Raw genomic sequence first — 16,301 nt, 5'->3', positions numbered from 1 at the left:
CCGAGGTCTGGCTGTACTTATCCTTTTCAGTGGCATTCAAGATTCTGTCCCTCAAAGGTAGGACAAAGTTTAGAGTTGGTATTCAGAGTAGGATAAACAACAACTGAATAGCATTCACATAAGGCATCACTCCCCTGAAGTCTTCCAGATCTAGTCTCCATGCTAGTACTAGAATGGTTTTCCAGTGCACTATGGAAGTATGAAAAGAACTTGATTTATGTGAACATTTTAAAAGAGAAAAGCTGAAATAAAAAAAAAAAAAATTATGATTATGTTGAGAACTGTGCTGTTTTGAAACCAAACACTGTATTGATACACTAATTCCAGAAAAGTATGTTACAACAGCTTGCTAGGGATCACTTTGACCCCAGCTGCATTGTTTTCTGCCTTTTACTTTCCAGCTTTCTCGTAGGTTTCTTCTTAGCTTGTTTAGCTTTAGCTTTACATTTTCTCCAATTTTTATCTCTCCTATAAGAAAATCCTTTTGGCTAGGCTTGTAAGTCATGAAATTTGAATTAGTGGTTTGGGAAGAATTTTGCACCACTAACCACCGTGCATTACAGTAAACTGTTGAAAGTTTTTTTTTTTATCTAGGTTCATTTTAAAACGTGATATTGGTATAGGTTTTTTATGGTGAAATGTGTTTCCTGTTTATTTTGTGAATAGAATTATGAATTTCTTATTTATTTGGTCATTTAGACCGAGGTAGAGATGATTACGAACTTCACAGCATGGTGTATATCTAATTTTGCAGGTGAAGAAGGTGTACCAATTCAGGTTGATGGAGAAGCCTGGACACAGCCTCCTGGAATCGTTAGGATTGTTCACAAGAATAGAGTTCAGATGCTTTGCAGAAATAGGGTAAGTGATGACCTTCTTTTATTAAGACTTTACTCTGGAAACTGTCAATAAATTTGGAAAAATTTTTTGACAGTACGTAGTGGTAACTCGTTCATAGAAATATATGACTCACATTAAGCCTAAGACAAAGTAAATAACCATGTCCTCTGCAGGATGATTCCCATTTAGTTGTTATGTACTCACTGTTATTGCTGACTTTTTCACCTCCTTTCCTCTTTGACTTTAATATGCTTGACATTATACAAAACATTTTGAGATTTTACTTTACAGCCATTCAGTTATCTGAAAGCCAGTATATATAATAGAGCTCATATTTCACAGGACTTGGAGGTTTCCCTAAAGGCTTGGGAAGAAAAGCAAAGGAGTATAGGAAATCAGACAAAGCAGCCAACATTGTTAGCAGATGAGGAATTGCCTATTCTTGCAGTGCTTGCTTCGACGGTAATGTTTATGAATCATTTGCAGCATAATTTTTATTGATAAGTTTACTTTTTTACTTTAGTACCTCTTGGAATTGAATTAAGAATTTTGTTGTGTCCCCTTAAATATCTTTTCCAAGAAGTTCTATTTTGGGTGGGTGTCAGCAGAATTTCGTAAAGACATATGAATAGATTTGATGAAACTGATTATGTTTTTGAAATAGAAATAAAGCCAAAAGTCTGTCAAGATGAGGGAACTGCTCCATCAATTTTTCAACCAAATTCCATTAAAATATGATCATTTCAAGAGCCAGTGTTTTTTAAATCTACATACAGAGGCATGGATGAATGCTAATCTATATGAATAAGGTAATACTGGGTTTCGTTTTGTTTATGCAGTTTTAAAACTTTACCACTGAAATTCTATGAATAAATCAAGGCCTGAATGTTGGTTGAATTAGGGAAATAATATGACCAACTGTAATACAGATTTATCCACACCGAGATGTAAAGTACAGTTATATGGGCAGTAATGGTATATCTTCATACTGAGAGTGGAGTTTTTGTAATCATACATTAATTACTTTGACAAATTATGATGAAATAGAAACAGTTATACGAGTATACCATTGTAATAGGCTTAATAAGTTCACCATCATTTTGTGGGTGGGTTGGGAAGAAATTTTATAAGATATAATTTAAATGTTAAACCTTTAATAAACAATTATGAATTTATAATCTGCATAGTCACTTGATAGTCCATGTCTTTTGATAAATGAATTACTCGGTATATTAGGGAAGGCTTTATGAAGTTTAATCATATGAACCATTATGTGTATAGTATATTACAATAACTAACATCATTCTAATAATTAATGTGCTTTATTTTCAGCGTATTACATTAACTTTATATCAACAGGTCGGAGAGGTTATAAGTAGTGTACAGATGGCAGCTATTAGTACCCCAAACTTAGAAACTACTCTAACAGATTTGGCATCATCAGCTCTAGTGTGTCTAGAGAAAATCTGGAGAGATGGAAAGGTCATTGAAAGTGTAAGTCCCTTTGAAAGTATTATTAAATTTCTTTTCACAATTTGCCTATGCGTAAATCAACATTTTTGTACCGTTTAGACTGCCAAGTGGACTAGTCTCCCCATTTTTTTAGTGAAATATATTTTGTGACACTTTCAAAAATAACCTTTTCTGATTATTTTTCCATAATTTTTTATAAATTTTCATCAACAATTATAGCCAAAATGTTCACAATATGCAGAATACAGTATGTTAATCAGCAACACTTGTAGTGCATACTCCAGTTCTGTAATTGGTGACCACAGTGTAATTTTCTTTTAAAACTTTTATCATTTTAAAGTTTTGTTTTCGCGTTGTTTGTTGTACATTCAAGAATTTCGTAACATTTCTGTTTTTATAAAGTTCAATTATGAAGTGATAAGAATATGTTTATGAAATAATCTAAACACTACAAATACTGTATTTCAGAAACTTGCCTCCATTAAGACTGCTGATTGATGTTACAGACCTTTTAACATTTTGAAAATTTCTCCATATGTTGTAATACCAGTTTTGTGGCAACTTACCGTCAGAGATATACTTAGCTATAGTCTCCGGCGTTCCGACAGAATTTCAAACCGCGGCACACGCATTGCAGGTAGGTCAGGTGATCTACCATACCGCCGCTGGGTGGCGGGAATAGAACCATTCCGTTTTCTAATCAGATTTTCTCTGTCGCTGGTTCCGGCAACATCTGTTGTTTAGTTCCTCTGCTTTGATTTTCGTTTCTGCGCTTGCTGAGGATCTGTTTTGTCCTGATTTTTTGGTGAGCGTGTTGGATCTTTGGTTTGGCATACGCTGTTGTGGACTGTTTTTTGATTTGCTTTTTTGATTGTTCATTAAGATGTTCGATGTTAATGTTTCGCCTGTGTTCCGATGTGTGTGCTAGGCAAGAGTGTAAGGTGAGGTTGCCGAAAGCTGTAGACCACACTGTATGTATGAGGTGTAGGGGGAATGATTGTTCTTGGACAATAGGTGCAAGGAGTGTGAGAAATTGTCTGATCAAGAATGGAAGGTTTTGACTTTATTTGAAGAAGCTTGAAAAGGATAGAGTTAGGGAAGGCTTCCTCCAGAAGCTCGAGTAGGTCTCGCTCTGCTGAGCACGAAGTAGAGATTAACACAGTAGACTCTCCTAATCCTTTGGTTTCAGCCCTTTCTCCTTCATCGAACCTGTGGATTCGCCCTCACAAATGGCTGCGATGAAAGCGGAACTGCCGATGAAATCGCAACTCTGCGTCTTGAAGAAGGTAAGAGTGACAGTGATATGTGCAGTGTCCCCAGTGTAGTGGAGGGCTCTGATCGCTCGCATTTCTAGGCTAGACCTCTTCCAAACTCCCGGTTCAGTGGAGGAGGAATGTCGAAAAACCGCAGGGAGGATGTAGAGCATCCCCAATCGATCAGGCGTCCCTTCGGCAGATCCTGTAGTTGCGTCCCAGGCTGCCTTGGATCGCCATAGAAAAGCATCCTGAAGAAGTGTTTCCTCGTCGCCTGACGCGTCTTCTCCAGCGCGGTTGAGTTCGGCTGAGGAGTCGCGCCCTCTGAAGAGAGATCCTGGAAGGCTCCTAGAGTAGAGCTTTTGGACTCGAGCCCTGAGCGCCTCGGAGGACTACCTCCTGTAGTCAGGAAGAGAGTCAGATCCCCTCCTCCTCTCCAACAGGAGTTAAGGATTCGACGAAGAAGATTTTTGATCGCCTCCAGGAGCAGTTATCGGGCACTTGTTGGATCTCTTGCAAAGGATACCTCGTCTCGTAGGAAGGATGACTTTCTTCCATTAAGAGTTCCAGGAAGCTCTCTTCTTCAACTCGTCGCTCTTCTCTGCCAAGCTTCCTTCTACTAGCAAGTTTTCTTCGTCTCGTGACGCCCCCACGAGCAGGCGCTCGTCTCCCTCCAGCAGGCGCACTTCTTCCAGGCGCTCGTCATCGGAGGGAAGCGCCTCTCCTTCCAGGCGCACTGCCTCGCAGTGCTTCTCCCTTTGGACAGGCGCCGCCGTCTTCCAAGCTCCCCTCTTCCGCAGACACCGCTCTCCTGCCAGCGCCCTGCTTAGGCCTCCTCTCCTGGAAGGCTCTCATCAGTGGACAGGACCCCTCTCCTGTCAGGCGCCCTTCCGGTGTCAGGCGCCATTCTCCTGGTAGGCGCTCTTTGTTGGACAGTGCTTCTCCCATCCAGGCTCGCTTCTCCTGGATAGGCGCTCTTCTTCTTTTAAGCCTTCCTCCCGCTGCTGCTTTGAGGAAGTATCAGAGGAGGAATCTCCAAAGGACGCTGGGAGTTTCAGATTACAAACGTTGGCTTCGGTTCTGATTCAGGAGTTTGGAGATTCTCTTTTGTCATGCCCCCTCCTTCTCCGGGATCTTTGTGGGACAGCACCAAGTCAGCTAGACCCTCTTCGTGTCAAGATGCGCCCTACGATTTACGATGAGGAAAGCCTTTAAAGGTTCGGAGAATGGATGCAATCTAAGAAGGGATGCAAGCAAGACGGTTTCTCTTTTCCCCCTTTTGAAACTTTTTTGGGAAAGTCAGGAATGTAGTATGAGACCAAGGAGCCCTATGGGGTTGGGGCTCCCCACATCAAAGGACGCAGATTTTTTCTAATCTGGTAGACTCCTCAGACTTTCTCTTTCTTCAGCGAAGCTTCACTTGGGGAATGAGCGAAATGGACCATCTCCTCAAGGGTCTTTTTAGAGTTGTGGAGGTATTCAACTTTATGGATTGGTCTCTTGGAGCTTTGGCCAACAGGACTCGGGACCCGAATTCCTGTGTATGGATGACTGTGAGTGTTTTGTCTTGTTTGGACAGTCAGTGAGGGATGTTCGCGGAAGTGGCTGCCTTTATTCGAGCTGGTATACTCAAGAAGAGGTCAGTATTCAGCTCTTTCCTCACGAAGTCTGTGTCTCCTCTTCAGAGATCCTCTTCTGTTTGCTCCTCTTTCTCCCCTTTTTTCAAAATTTGGTGAAGGAGATTTCTCGCTCTTATCTGAAAAGGCGGCACAGGATCTTTTTGGCCCAGTCATCGAAGAGATCAGACCTGCTGTCCCTTTCGCTGAAGGAGAGGCTCCTTTCAGGAGCCCTTCGAGGTGGTCCTTCGCCTAGATCCTCCTTCCAGAAACAAAAGACCCAGAGAAGAGGAAGGTCTTCCTCGGTCCGATCAAAAGGACCAAGTGAGGAAGGTACTCCAGACGACAGTGGGTGCCAGACTGTTACAATTCGCGAGGTTCAAGCACAGAGAGGGGCGGACGACTGGTCCTCTCCTCCATTCTAAGAAGAGGCTGCCTTATCCCCTTCAGGGAAAGTCCTTCCTTTAACATCAACTCCAGGGAGTTATCCGCCAGCTAGGGATCCCATCAAGAACCAGGCTCTTCTTCTAGCAGTGGAACAGATGCTAGAAAGGAAGCAATAGAACCGGTTCAAGACCTCCATTCCCCAGGGTTTACAATCGTCTTTTTCTGGTTCCGAAATCCTCGGGGTTGGAGACCGGTTCTGGATGTAAGCGCCTGAATTTCTTCGTGATCAAGACGAGTTCAAGATCGCCAGGGGATTGGATGGTCTCCTGGACCTGCAGGACGCTTACTTCCACATTCCCATTCATCCTCGTCAAGAAAATTCCTGAGGTTCGTGATTCGGGGAAAAGTTTTCAATTCAGGTCCCTGTGCTTTGGACTTTTCGACGGCCCCACAAGTGTTCACACGGGCATCTTAAGGAATGTGGCACGCTGGCTTCACTTAGAGGAGTGAGGATATCAATGTATCTCGACGATTGGCGATCCGAGCTCAATCAAAGGAAAGTTGTCTGGAGTACTTGTCGATCACCTAAATCTGACACAGTCCCTGGACTATTAGTAAATCTACAGAAATCCCAGGTTGTTCCGCAGCAGAGCATTGTTTACCTGGGGATTCTGATGGATTCTCGGGATTTTCTGGCTCTTTCCATCCCAGGAGAGAATAGATCGCTGCATAGAAAAAGGTGACAGTCTTTCTAAGGAGAGAACATTGTTCAGCAGGAGTGGATGAGTCTGTTGGGACCATTTCCTCGCTGGAACAGTTAGATGCTCCTTGAGGGAAAACTTCATCTGAGACCGCTTCAGTTCTACCTAAAGGAGAGATGGGACCAGAAGTCTCAGGACTTAGCAACTTTGTTCCTAATTTCGGACAAGGTAAAAGAGGATCTCAACTGGGTGGTTAGACCCTCGAAAAATTAAACAAAGGACTGTCTCTTCAGTTACTGAGCCCTACTCCCAGTGTTGTTCTCAGACGCCCGGAGTCGGGATGGGGGCAAACACTAGGTCGAGAGAAGTGTCAGGCACCTGGGAAGGAGACCAGGTGAACTGGCACATCAACAAGAAAGAGCTGACAGCTACATTTGGCTCTCATCAAGTTGAGTTCCTGAATACTCAGGACAAGTAGTCCAAGTGAACTCAGACAACACCACTGCCCTGGTTTATATAAGAAAACAGGGAGGAACACACCTTCTCCCTTACGAAACGGCAAAAACGTTGCTGTTATGGGCTCAGGAGAGGGAAGACAGACTCCTCACCAGATTTGTACAGGAGAAAGGAATGTGAGGGCCGACCTTCTCAGCAGGAAGGATCAGGTCCTTCCCACAGAGTGGACTCTCCATTCAGAAGTCTGCGAGCTGGAACCTGTGGGGAAGGCCGAATATCGACTCATTTGCAACCCACTGGGCCACAAGACTGGAAAACTACTGCTCTCCGATATCGACCCGAGCAGTTGTAATAGACAGTCTTCCTAGAAGGTCTGGATTAGACGGGTATGCTTTTCCCCCATTCAAGATCCTGGGAGAAGTGGTTTTATGTACAAAGACTGGGACCCTGGTAGTCTGCTTTGGCCAGCTCGATTGGTTCACAGAGGTACTGGAATGCAAGCCCATTGCCGAGCTCCCACTTCAACAGATTCCACAAGATCCCCGCTCAACCCCTTCAGCGTCTGGTCAGAGCGAAGTACCAGTTATTGCAAGAGCTAGAGATCTCAACCCTTCGCTAGGTCGGCGTGGAGGTATTTAAAGATGGTGCAGGACCAAGATATCTCTTCCAGTACCTCTGTGACAAACATTTGCTGATTTCCTTATCTTCCTGAGGGAACAATGCAACCTCTCGCTGTATCCACAATTAAAGGATACAGGAGTATGTTATCATCAGTTTTTCAGACACAGAGATCTGAATATCTTCTGAAAACAAAGACCTTCATGATCTTATAAGGTCTTTTTGAAACGCCGAAATCATGACTTGAAACCTCCCAGTTGGAATCTAGACATAGTCTTGAAATTCTTAATGTCTAAGAAATTCGAACCTCCTCATCAAGCTTCCTTCAGGGATCTCACCAGGAAGTCACTTTTCCTCTTTGCCTCGCCTCAGCTAAGAGAATAAGTGAAATACAAGCCTTAGACGGTAAAGTTGGTTTTAAGGAAGGTTAGGCTATATGCTCCTTTAAACCATTTCTTCCTAGCAAGAATGAGAATCCTTCTAAACCGTGGCAAGAACCTTGAATTAAAAGGTCTTTCTTCAGTGACGGGACATGAGTTGGAGAGGGACTCTATGCCCTGTCAGGAGCCTTAAATTCTACTTAGAAAAGAAGAAATTACTGGGAGGATCAATGAAAAGTCTTTGGTGTTCTGTCAGGATCCTTCACATGAGCGATCTCAAGAATGCGCTTTCCTTTTATTAAGGATCATCAGGAAGCGCATATCTGTGAGGATGAGCACTTTTTGCTCCTAGAGTGAAAGAATAATTTAAAGTGAGAGCCATTGCTACATCCTGGTTTTTCACAAGACGTTGTCTCTCCAGCTCATTATAGAGGCAACTTATTGAGGTGTAATTCAACGTCAAAAGATCTCATTACTTACGAGATATTAGAGTAACGTATGATAAGTGCTTTCTCTAGGAGCATACGTATCTGCCAGATTCGTGTTGGGACAGGAGCTGAATCCAATCCTATTTAGTTTAGTTAATTCAGTTGTTTTTAAGGCTTGGTGATGTGTTTTTATGGTTGGTTGAAAGAGGGTGGTGGAGTTATGCTTCCTTTCACTTCTTATCACTAACAAGGTTAGGGATTAGCCAGGTGGTCAGGATTGGTTGTCATGTTCCTTGTATTTTTATGGACACTAGCTCTGTCATATAAGAGGATAGCCCCATTGACACGATTCAGGTGTAGGCTCGGTCATGTGGTGGGTCAGCCCCTTGACACGATCGCTATAGGCTCGGCCATGTTAGTGGTCATCCCCATTGGCACGATCCAGAAGGCTGTCAGTCACAGGTCACATCTCGCTGAAGCTCCTGAGGCAAGCAGACTCATAGACAGTATCCATGAAGTCTTCTGCCCAATCAGGTAAGAACCATGGTTTTTGTTTATCCTACAACATATGTTGTTTCCCGTTTTTTAGTTATTTGCTGTCTCTTGCCCTCCTCCAAGGGTGCCATTCAGCTAAGTATATATCTGACCAATAAGTTGCATGTACAAAATGATATTTTTATGATAAAATAAAGTTTTGTACATACTTACCCGCAGATATATACGACAATAACCACCAGCCTCCTCAGGAGACAGGTGGAAGAGAAAATCTGATTAGAAATCGGGAATGGTTCCTATTCCGCCACCCAGCGGCGGGTATGGTAGATCACCTGACCTACCCTGTGCGTAGTCCGCGAAGTTTTGAAATTCTGTCGGGAACGCCGGAGAGACTATAGCCAAGTATATATCTGCGGGTAAGTATGTACAAACTTTATTTTATCATAAAAATATCATTTTAAAGAAAAGGTTATAAAACCTTCTTAGATCTGCAATGCTTATGTCTTTTCTCTTCATGCTTACCACTAAATATAACTTACTGCTTTCTGGCTACCTTTGGCCAATATGTTTTTGCCGTATCAGTTAGACTTTAAACCTGACGTTGCGTTTTTGCACATTTGGAATTGTTGACAAAAATATACCACTGATCTGAAAAGGACAATCAAAGTTAGAAAGACCAACAGAGTTGCCATAGACCAGCTACCTATTTGAATGTTTTGGGTGTTGAGTGAGAAACCTAAGTTAATTCCAACGTAGCTATCAAAATATTTTATTGAATGAAATAAATAAGATAATCTCAGGTAGGAAGGAGTGAAACAAGCTTACAGATGTGATTGTCTCACCTCTGTGCATAGCTCACAGGGGTGGAGCTTAGACAGCAACCAGGTAATGGCACACAAAGTTAAGAGTCAGAGTCAGGACAACCTTAGGAAGACTACAGTGGTAACAAATTAATCAGTGTTGAAAGAAATGTTGAACCTTGTTTGATAGGATGTTTTTGCCAAAGATTGTAAATGTGGCTTTGCTCATCTGTTTTGGTTTCCTGTCTATATACTTAACAAAATATCTGGTAAAAAATTTGATGGTCATTGGAGTTATGGGTTAATGAGAGATTTCTTTACCTGTAGGTTACAGATTTGGCAGAATGTGGCTGTGAAAGAGGTATGCAAGTGGTATCAATAGTTTTGCCACATTCATGTTTCTGTAAAATGTCCATGGTGTAACTGAATGTTCTCCACCAGTAATAATGGTAGATGTTTGATAATAATTATGATATTGAAATCAATATATGTTGGATATTTATAATCATGAGGATTACTCACTTGATGGTGATGCCAAGATAAAATTGATTCAAGTTTGTCATGCAGTAGTATTTCACTCTATTTAACGGATACATCTAATTAATGACCCGTTAGCATTTGAGCCCCATAGGGGAATAGTGCTGTCAGTACACCTCATGCCGGGCACTGTAGGCATGATTAAGGTTCTGTGCACCGTCCCTTCGGCCCCTAGCTGCAACCCCTTTCATTCCATTTACTGTACTTCCATTCATGTTCTCTTTCTTCTATCTTACTTTCCCCTGTCTCCTAACAATTTTTTCACAGTGCAACTGTGAGGTTTTCCTCGTTACATCTTACAAATCTTTTTACTCTGTTTCCATTTCATTGATGAATGATCTCTTGGGTTCCAGCACTTGGCCTTTGGCCTAAATTCTATATTCTATCTATTAGCATTTGAGAAATACTTTTGTTTTATTCCACAATTTTATTAGCATGTTTGAAAACATTAAGAACAGAATTATTGTACCTCCCATCATGTCAAACCAGTTTACATTGATAGTTGAAGGGCTATTGAAAAGGTTATTTTCTGCTGTGACCAGTTGTATAACCAGGTAGTTCTACCCTTAACATCACATCTTAATACTAAGTGTGATGCTTTTTGAAATGAGAGGTATTAGCTAATACTATGTGAATTAGGGAAGGGACATGAGGATGTTTGTTTCCAGGTTCCAAAGTTATTTACTAAGTTCCTGATATTAGAAATATCATTAAACAGGTACAGAATTTTGTTGTTGTCGTTATCTCATTATGGATATCTGTATGGAAATAATAATATGGCTTTTCATTTCTAGCCAAATTTGCGGATGTTGGCAACTGAGCTGGTTACCAGCGTACGGAGTCTGCATACAGAAATAATTGCTATATTAAAGGATGAGTCTTTAGTGAGTAACATATTTTCAAAGAATGTATAATCAGTTATTGGTAGGGTTCAGTATTTTAAAAATTTAGCATAGACGTGACACATATATGTTTTGCATGTTATATATATGTTTGCATTTTTTTTTTTATTTGCTAAAAAATTGAGCAGTATTTTTTTCAAATCAAAACTGTGCCCCTACAAAAGTTGTAATATGTGATTTTGCTCTCCACAGGCAATGAACCAGACTGTAATAGAGAGTCTAAAGGGGGCCCTAACCCAATTAGATGGTACCTTGAAACATGTACATGAGAAAGATCACTTGATGCATTTTTATTCTGAAGAAGAGGTGAGGCCACTTATCACCAGTTTTAATTTAAATTAATTTTTTTAATAATAATGAGACTGTAGTGAGCAAGTTGATTAGTCCTATCATAACTGTGACACATCATATGAAACATTCCTATTTATGTTACATGTTGTACTTCCGATTCCCTGAAAGCAGTTCACTTTTGGCTTGAATATCATCCAGCTTTTAGTACGAAATATAATGCTACTTTTTATGAGAAAATGTCTTCCTACTAGTGTACTGAATTATTAGTCAGTAAACGGTTGTTAACTGAAATGGTCTGTTTGTGCCTATTGTGCTCTTGGGCTCATTGAAATCTAGAACCAGTGTCTAATGGCCAATCAGCTGTAGCATAAATACTTACCTCTTAGCAGTGTTTTCCTTTAATCTGTATTCCAAATTTCCAGCTAGGAATAGAGATAAATGGTGTAAAATAACTGAATAGAAAGGGATTATGCTAGGAAAGTGCATGTAAAGGTCACCTATAAAATAATACCATCCTGGAAGAGTTAATTATTGGGGTAGTTGATCATTCCTTTGCGACCTTCCAAATCAGACAAACTGCGTCGGCAAAGAAACTGAAAGTTCAGGGTGGCCAAAGTAGCCCAATGGTATTCAAATAAGATAACTTGGATATAACCTCTTTTAATTTACTCTTACTATACTCACAGTATCCACTAGTCACTCTATCTAGTATTACAGCTTTTGAGATAAACATTAGCTGAAAAATTGGTTACTGCATAAATCCCTTACATGAGACACCTCATTTATTATCTTGCACACTTGCTCTCTTTGATGAGATAGTTTTAGAAATGTTTCTTTTTTTAGTGTACTTCTGATAGGTTTTCATATGAAGATGTTAAAAAGTTTCTTCTAACAAAGTAAAAGGTAATTTTTTTAGATACAAATCCTGTCCCTCACTGTAGTTTCCAAAATCTTACAAAATGCAGAATGAGCTGGTTTGTCAGCTGAGACTAGCTAGACCTTAGAGAACATGCGTGCTGCTTACCTGTTGGAGACTTGTATTCTCTCTTTTTTCTTTGTTTGGAAATTTGTCTGGGAAATTTTCATGTCAAAGGTAATAGTACTGTAAGTACAGTAATGGGTTTATATTCAAATTTTTTTTTTTAAATGTTTTTGGGCCTAAAAAAACAAAGGCCTCTGTTTTACAGAACTAGTTTTATATGAAAATTTCAGAGGTATAATTAGTTTATATAGTAATGATGGTGAATATATTGAGATTTAGAACAATAGCATAACTTAAGGATGAACAAAAGAACAATAATGTTATTTGGATAATTATCAGTAAACATTGTCCTCTCATGTGAACTCTCACGACTGTAGGGTGAGCGTAAGCCTGTCCACTCAAAGGGACTCTTCAAAATCAAGTTAAAAAGAGATTTACGAAAGGGAGGATTGGAAAGAGAAGTCAGGGACTGGGGCCCCGATGATGTTGCTGCTTGGCTGGATGGATTGCATCTCACTGAGTATAGAGAATCGTTTATTGGGCACGACATACGTGGATCTGAACTGCTAAATTTGGAGAGAAGGTATGTTGTTCTTCTCACAAAGATTTCTCTCTCTCTCTCTCTCTCTCTCTCTCATTGTAATTCATTATAGTACAGTTATGAATAAATTGTACCAGACGGCAACCTGTTTATTGGCTACATAAAATACTGTAATTAATACATATGACCTGGTATTTCTTTAAACAAAAGACTCTCCTGTCATTTATATATTTTAAAGAAAACACTCACCTTTTTATGTAATGGAAAAGTACAAATTAATAAGTCAAAAAGAGCAGGTCCCAAAACAATCAGATTTTTTCCACTGAGAACCTTGTAGTCAGCAGAATTGTAATTGACTGTTTGAATTGAATTTGTGAATTGGTTTTCTGTATTTGATAGAATTATCAACATATATTACCTTACTTTGCAGAGATCTCAAGGAACTCGGAATTACAAAAATAGGACACATTAAGAGAATCTTGCAAGGAATCAGGGAAATAAAAGATTCCAAAGCACATGTATAGGTGGAATCATACCCAAGAAATCTAAGCCATGTGTATCAAATTTTAAGGTGAACAAACAAATGGTTGTTCAGATGGCAGTACAGTCAATGGGATCAACACTTGCAAGGTTGTGTATAAGGGGATCATATTTAGTTTAGGTATTTTATTTTTGTTTCCATCTCTTATTCTGAAGATATTTTTTACATTACTTTGTTGTAATACCTAAGACTTGATATCCTATATGGCAAGAAATGGGATTCTTTTTATTTTGGCGAGCCATAGTTATGAAATGAAGAGACTTTATTTTACATTTTATATTTTTATGAATATAATGTATTGCTTATATCTACGTTGTATTAAATGAATGTGGAATAAGCCTATCTTTGGTGATTTCTAGTGTATGTCTAGTGCTCTTTTCCTCTGTTTCATGTTCAGTACAGAGACTGATTTCCTTTTATGATAAATAGGGAAGTGAGAGTGGAAAAAAGTGGCAAAGCATAGGATGCTGTAATTCAGTGCTAATACTTGAAATAGTCAAGTAAGTTGATATAAAAACAAGGTATTTTTTCATATAATTTTGCATTTTCTAGTCATTAAGTTAAGCTTATTTTGCTATCATAAATTTTTTTTCATAATGAATAGAAGTAAGTACCAGACGACAAGCATGACTTGTAATAGTTTTTATTTATTCATATGAGCACGTTTAATTACTGGTAATATATAGGCACCTACAAAAAAATTCAAACGCAACCCCATTTAATGGTGAAATGTGCGTTTCAATTTTTTTTTTGTGATGTATGTATGTATATTGTATGTATGTTTTTTCAGAAGCATATGCTCTTGTCCCCTTGGGTGGGATGGTACCAGATACAGTATTACCCATCTGGTTTCAAAAAGTCCCTCTGGGATGAGATGGTGTCTGGCTTTTTTGACGGTTGCCTAACCAGCTACTGACCAGACCCAGTGTAGTGTGTGTGCATATGTGTGTTTGTGTGTCCAAGCTTCATTACAATACCATTGATTTTATATACGTATGTCCCCAGACTTGCCTTTCTTTTGTCATATATTAGACAGAAAAAGAAGGGTAGTCTCATGATCTCTGCACCACTTATATCCTCCAGTATGCATTGGCTGACTCACTTTTTGTGGTTCTGTTGTGCTGTTTACAGCACAGTCCAGAATTCCCAAGTGTATTTCATCTATGCAGGATCACTTTTTTTTTTATTTTAACCATGCATTTATTCATTAGCTTATTCATCTTTCTCTGCTAGACTCTTTAAAATAAGTACTCTTAGCAGGTACTTATATGTTGCTAGTGTCAACTTCTGGATCGTTGGCTTCATGGTGCAGTTGTGTTAGTTATGTAGTTATTTATTTTTCTTGGTAATTTCTCCTGTTTTCATTTGTTAGTAATATTCTAGGGTTTATTTTACTACTTTTTCTGAAGCTTTGACATTGGTTTTTCCAGTGTTTAGTGCTTATTCTAACTAACTACTTAATACATAATGGTTTTTTTTAGTTTTTAATGCTTATTCTAACTAACTACTTAATACATAACTTTTCTTTACTATGTTGTAAGTTAAGAGAAAGTGATGGTCCTTGTCCACATTACTTTGCACCTTAGTTTTGGTTGTTTTGCTCTTTTATTTTTTTGTACTTCTGGAGTTTTCTGTGGTGTTTCTTTATTACTTGTTAGAATGGTTATTTTTATTTAGTAATAATTTTGTAATCGAGCTTTTTGTAAGAGCATCAGTTGTCTTTTTTTTTTTTTTTTTTGCCTAAATTATTCTGTAATATGCATGTTATATTTTCAGCTGGTATGTGCTAGTCCCTTCAAGTTATTACTGTACATATATCCTGTTTACCAGGATTTTTTGTTAAACTAAATTGTGGTTGCTGTATATGGTACAGGCTTTTTTTCTGTCTTCTAATTTTTGTACCCTTTATCATTAGAGTTGTTTTTTTTTTTTTTGTAGTATATGTGTTGTGTTTTCAGCAATACGTCAGCAGACTTTCAGAGGTCTTCCAGACATGGCCTGGCATGCCTGTGTCATTTTTTGACAAGGACCTATACCTCATCTACAGCAGCTGCCGCACTAGTTTTGTTGGTGTAGCCTCTGCTGACATGTGCTTTAAATGGACTTCTTTGTTACTAGCGTCTAAATCTATGTGAAGGGTGAGTTTCTTCATGTTCCAATACAGGACATACTTATCAGGTACATTTGCCTTGCTTTACACTCTTAAATGGTTTGTTCTTGCCTTCAGACAATAACCTTGAGCTAACAGAGCCCTTCTGTGACTCATAAAAGTCTCCAAATGCTCTCGTGGTTCCTACAGGTATAGTCTGTACAAACACCCTAGAATATTCGGCAACAAAGTCTTCCCACAGAAATAGGTTCTTGCTTGGGATTGTGACTAAACAACTTGTTTTTTAATAAAAACCCATCAATTGTACGATGATTTCTATCCTCCTGCCCCACAGGTCTTGCAACCTCATTTACAGACTACAGTACTATACAAAGTGTAGTCTGATGGTAGGTGAGGATCTAGGTGATGCATTTATCTGGAGATTACCTTTCTTCTCAAGTCTGTCAGACAAGGACTTGAATCTGGGACATACAATGAAAACTATGTGAGTGATGGGTTTGTATGAAAAATCAGTTATATTATATAAATTTTCTTCTTCTTCTTCTTCTATTAGGTTTTGGCAGATTTTTAGAGACAAATGCCCTTGCTGACTTTCTTCTTCTTCTTCTTCTTCTTCTTCTTCTTCTTCTTCTTCTTCTTCTTCTTCTTCTTCTTCTTCTTCTTCTTCTTCTTCTTCTTCTTCTTCTTCTTCTTCTTCTTCTTTTCTTCTTTCTTCTTCTTCTTCTTCTTCTTCTTCTTCTTCTTCTTCTTCTTCTTCTTCTTCTTCTTCTTCTTCTTCTTCTTCTTCTTCTTCTTCTTCTTCTTCTTCTTCTTCTTCTTCTTCTTCTTCTTCTTCTTCTTCTTCTTCTTCTTCTTCTTCTTCTTCTTCTTCTTCTTGCTTTGGAAGATTTTTTACAGACAAATGCCCTTACTGACTCCAAAGGAATCTCTTCTTCTTATTCTTCTTACTG

General features: G+C 39.2%; 1 protein-coding gene across 1 annotated transcript in view; it reads left to right on the top strand.

Moving 5' to 3' along the window:
- Positions 1–15,803, top strand: part of LOC136847832 (diacylglycerol kinase delta) — a 54,796-nt gene extending 38,993 nt beyond the window's left edge. Inside the window, 7 exon segments of the mRNA XM_067119778.1 lie at positions 755–861; positions 1,183–1,302; positions 2,200–2,334; positions 10,779–10,868; positions 11,079–11,192; positions 12,537–12,742; positions 13,131–15,803. Coding sequence (XP_066975879.1) covers positions 755–861; positions 1,183–1,302; positions 2,200–2,334; positions 10,779–10,868; positions 11,079–11,192; positions 12,537–12,742; positions 13,131–13,224 — 866 coding nt within the window. The 3' untranslated portion in view covers positions 13,225–15,803.
- Positions 15,804–16,301: the final 498 nt, after the last annotated feature.

Source organism: Macrobrachium rosenbergii, chromosome 17, assembly GCF_040412425.1.
Source record: "Macrobrachium rosenbergii isolate ZJJX-2024 chromosome 17, ASM4041242v1, whole genome shotgun sequence".
Taxonomy (NCBI): Eukaryota; Metazoa; Arthropoda; class Malacostraca; order Decapoda; family Palaemonidae; genus Macrobrachium; species Macrobrachium rosenbergii.
The sequence above is the reverse complement of the archived record's forward strand: the minus strand, read 5'-3'. Positions and strand labels throughout refer to the sequence as shown.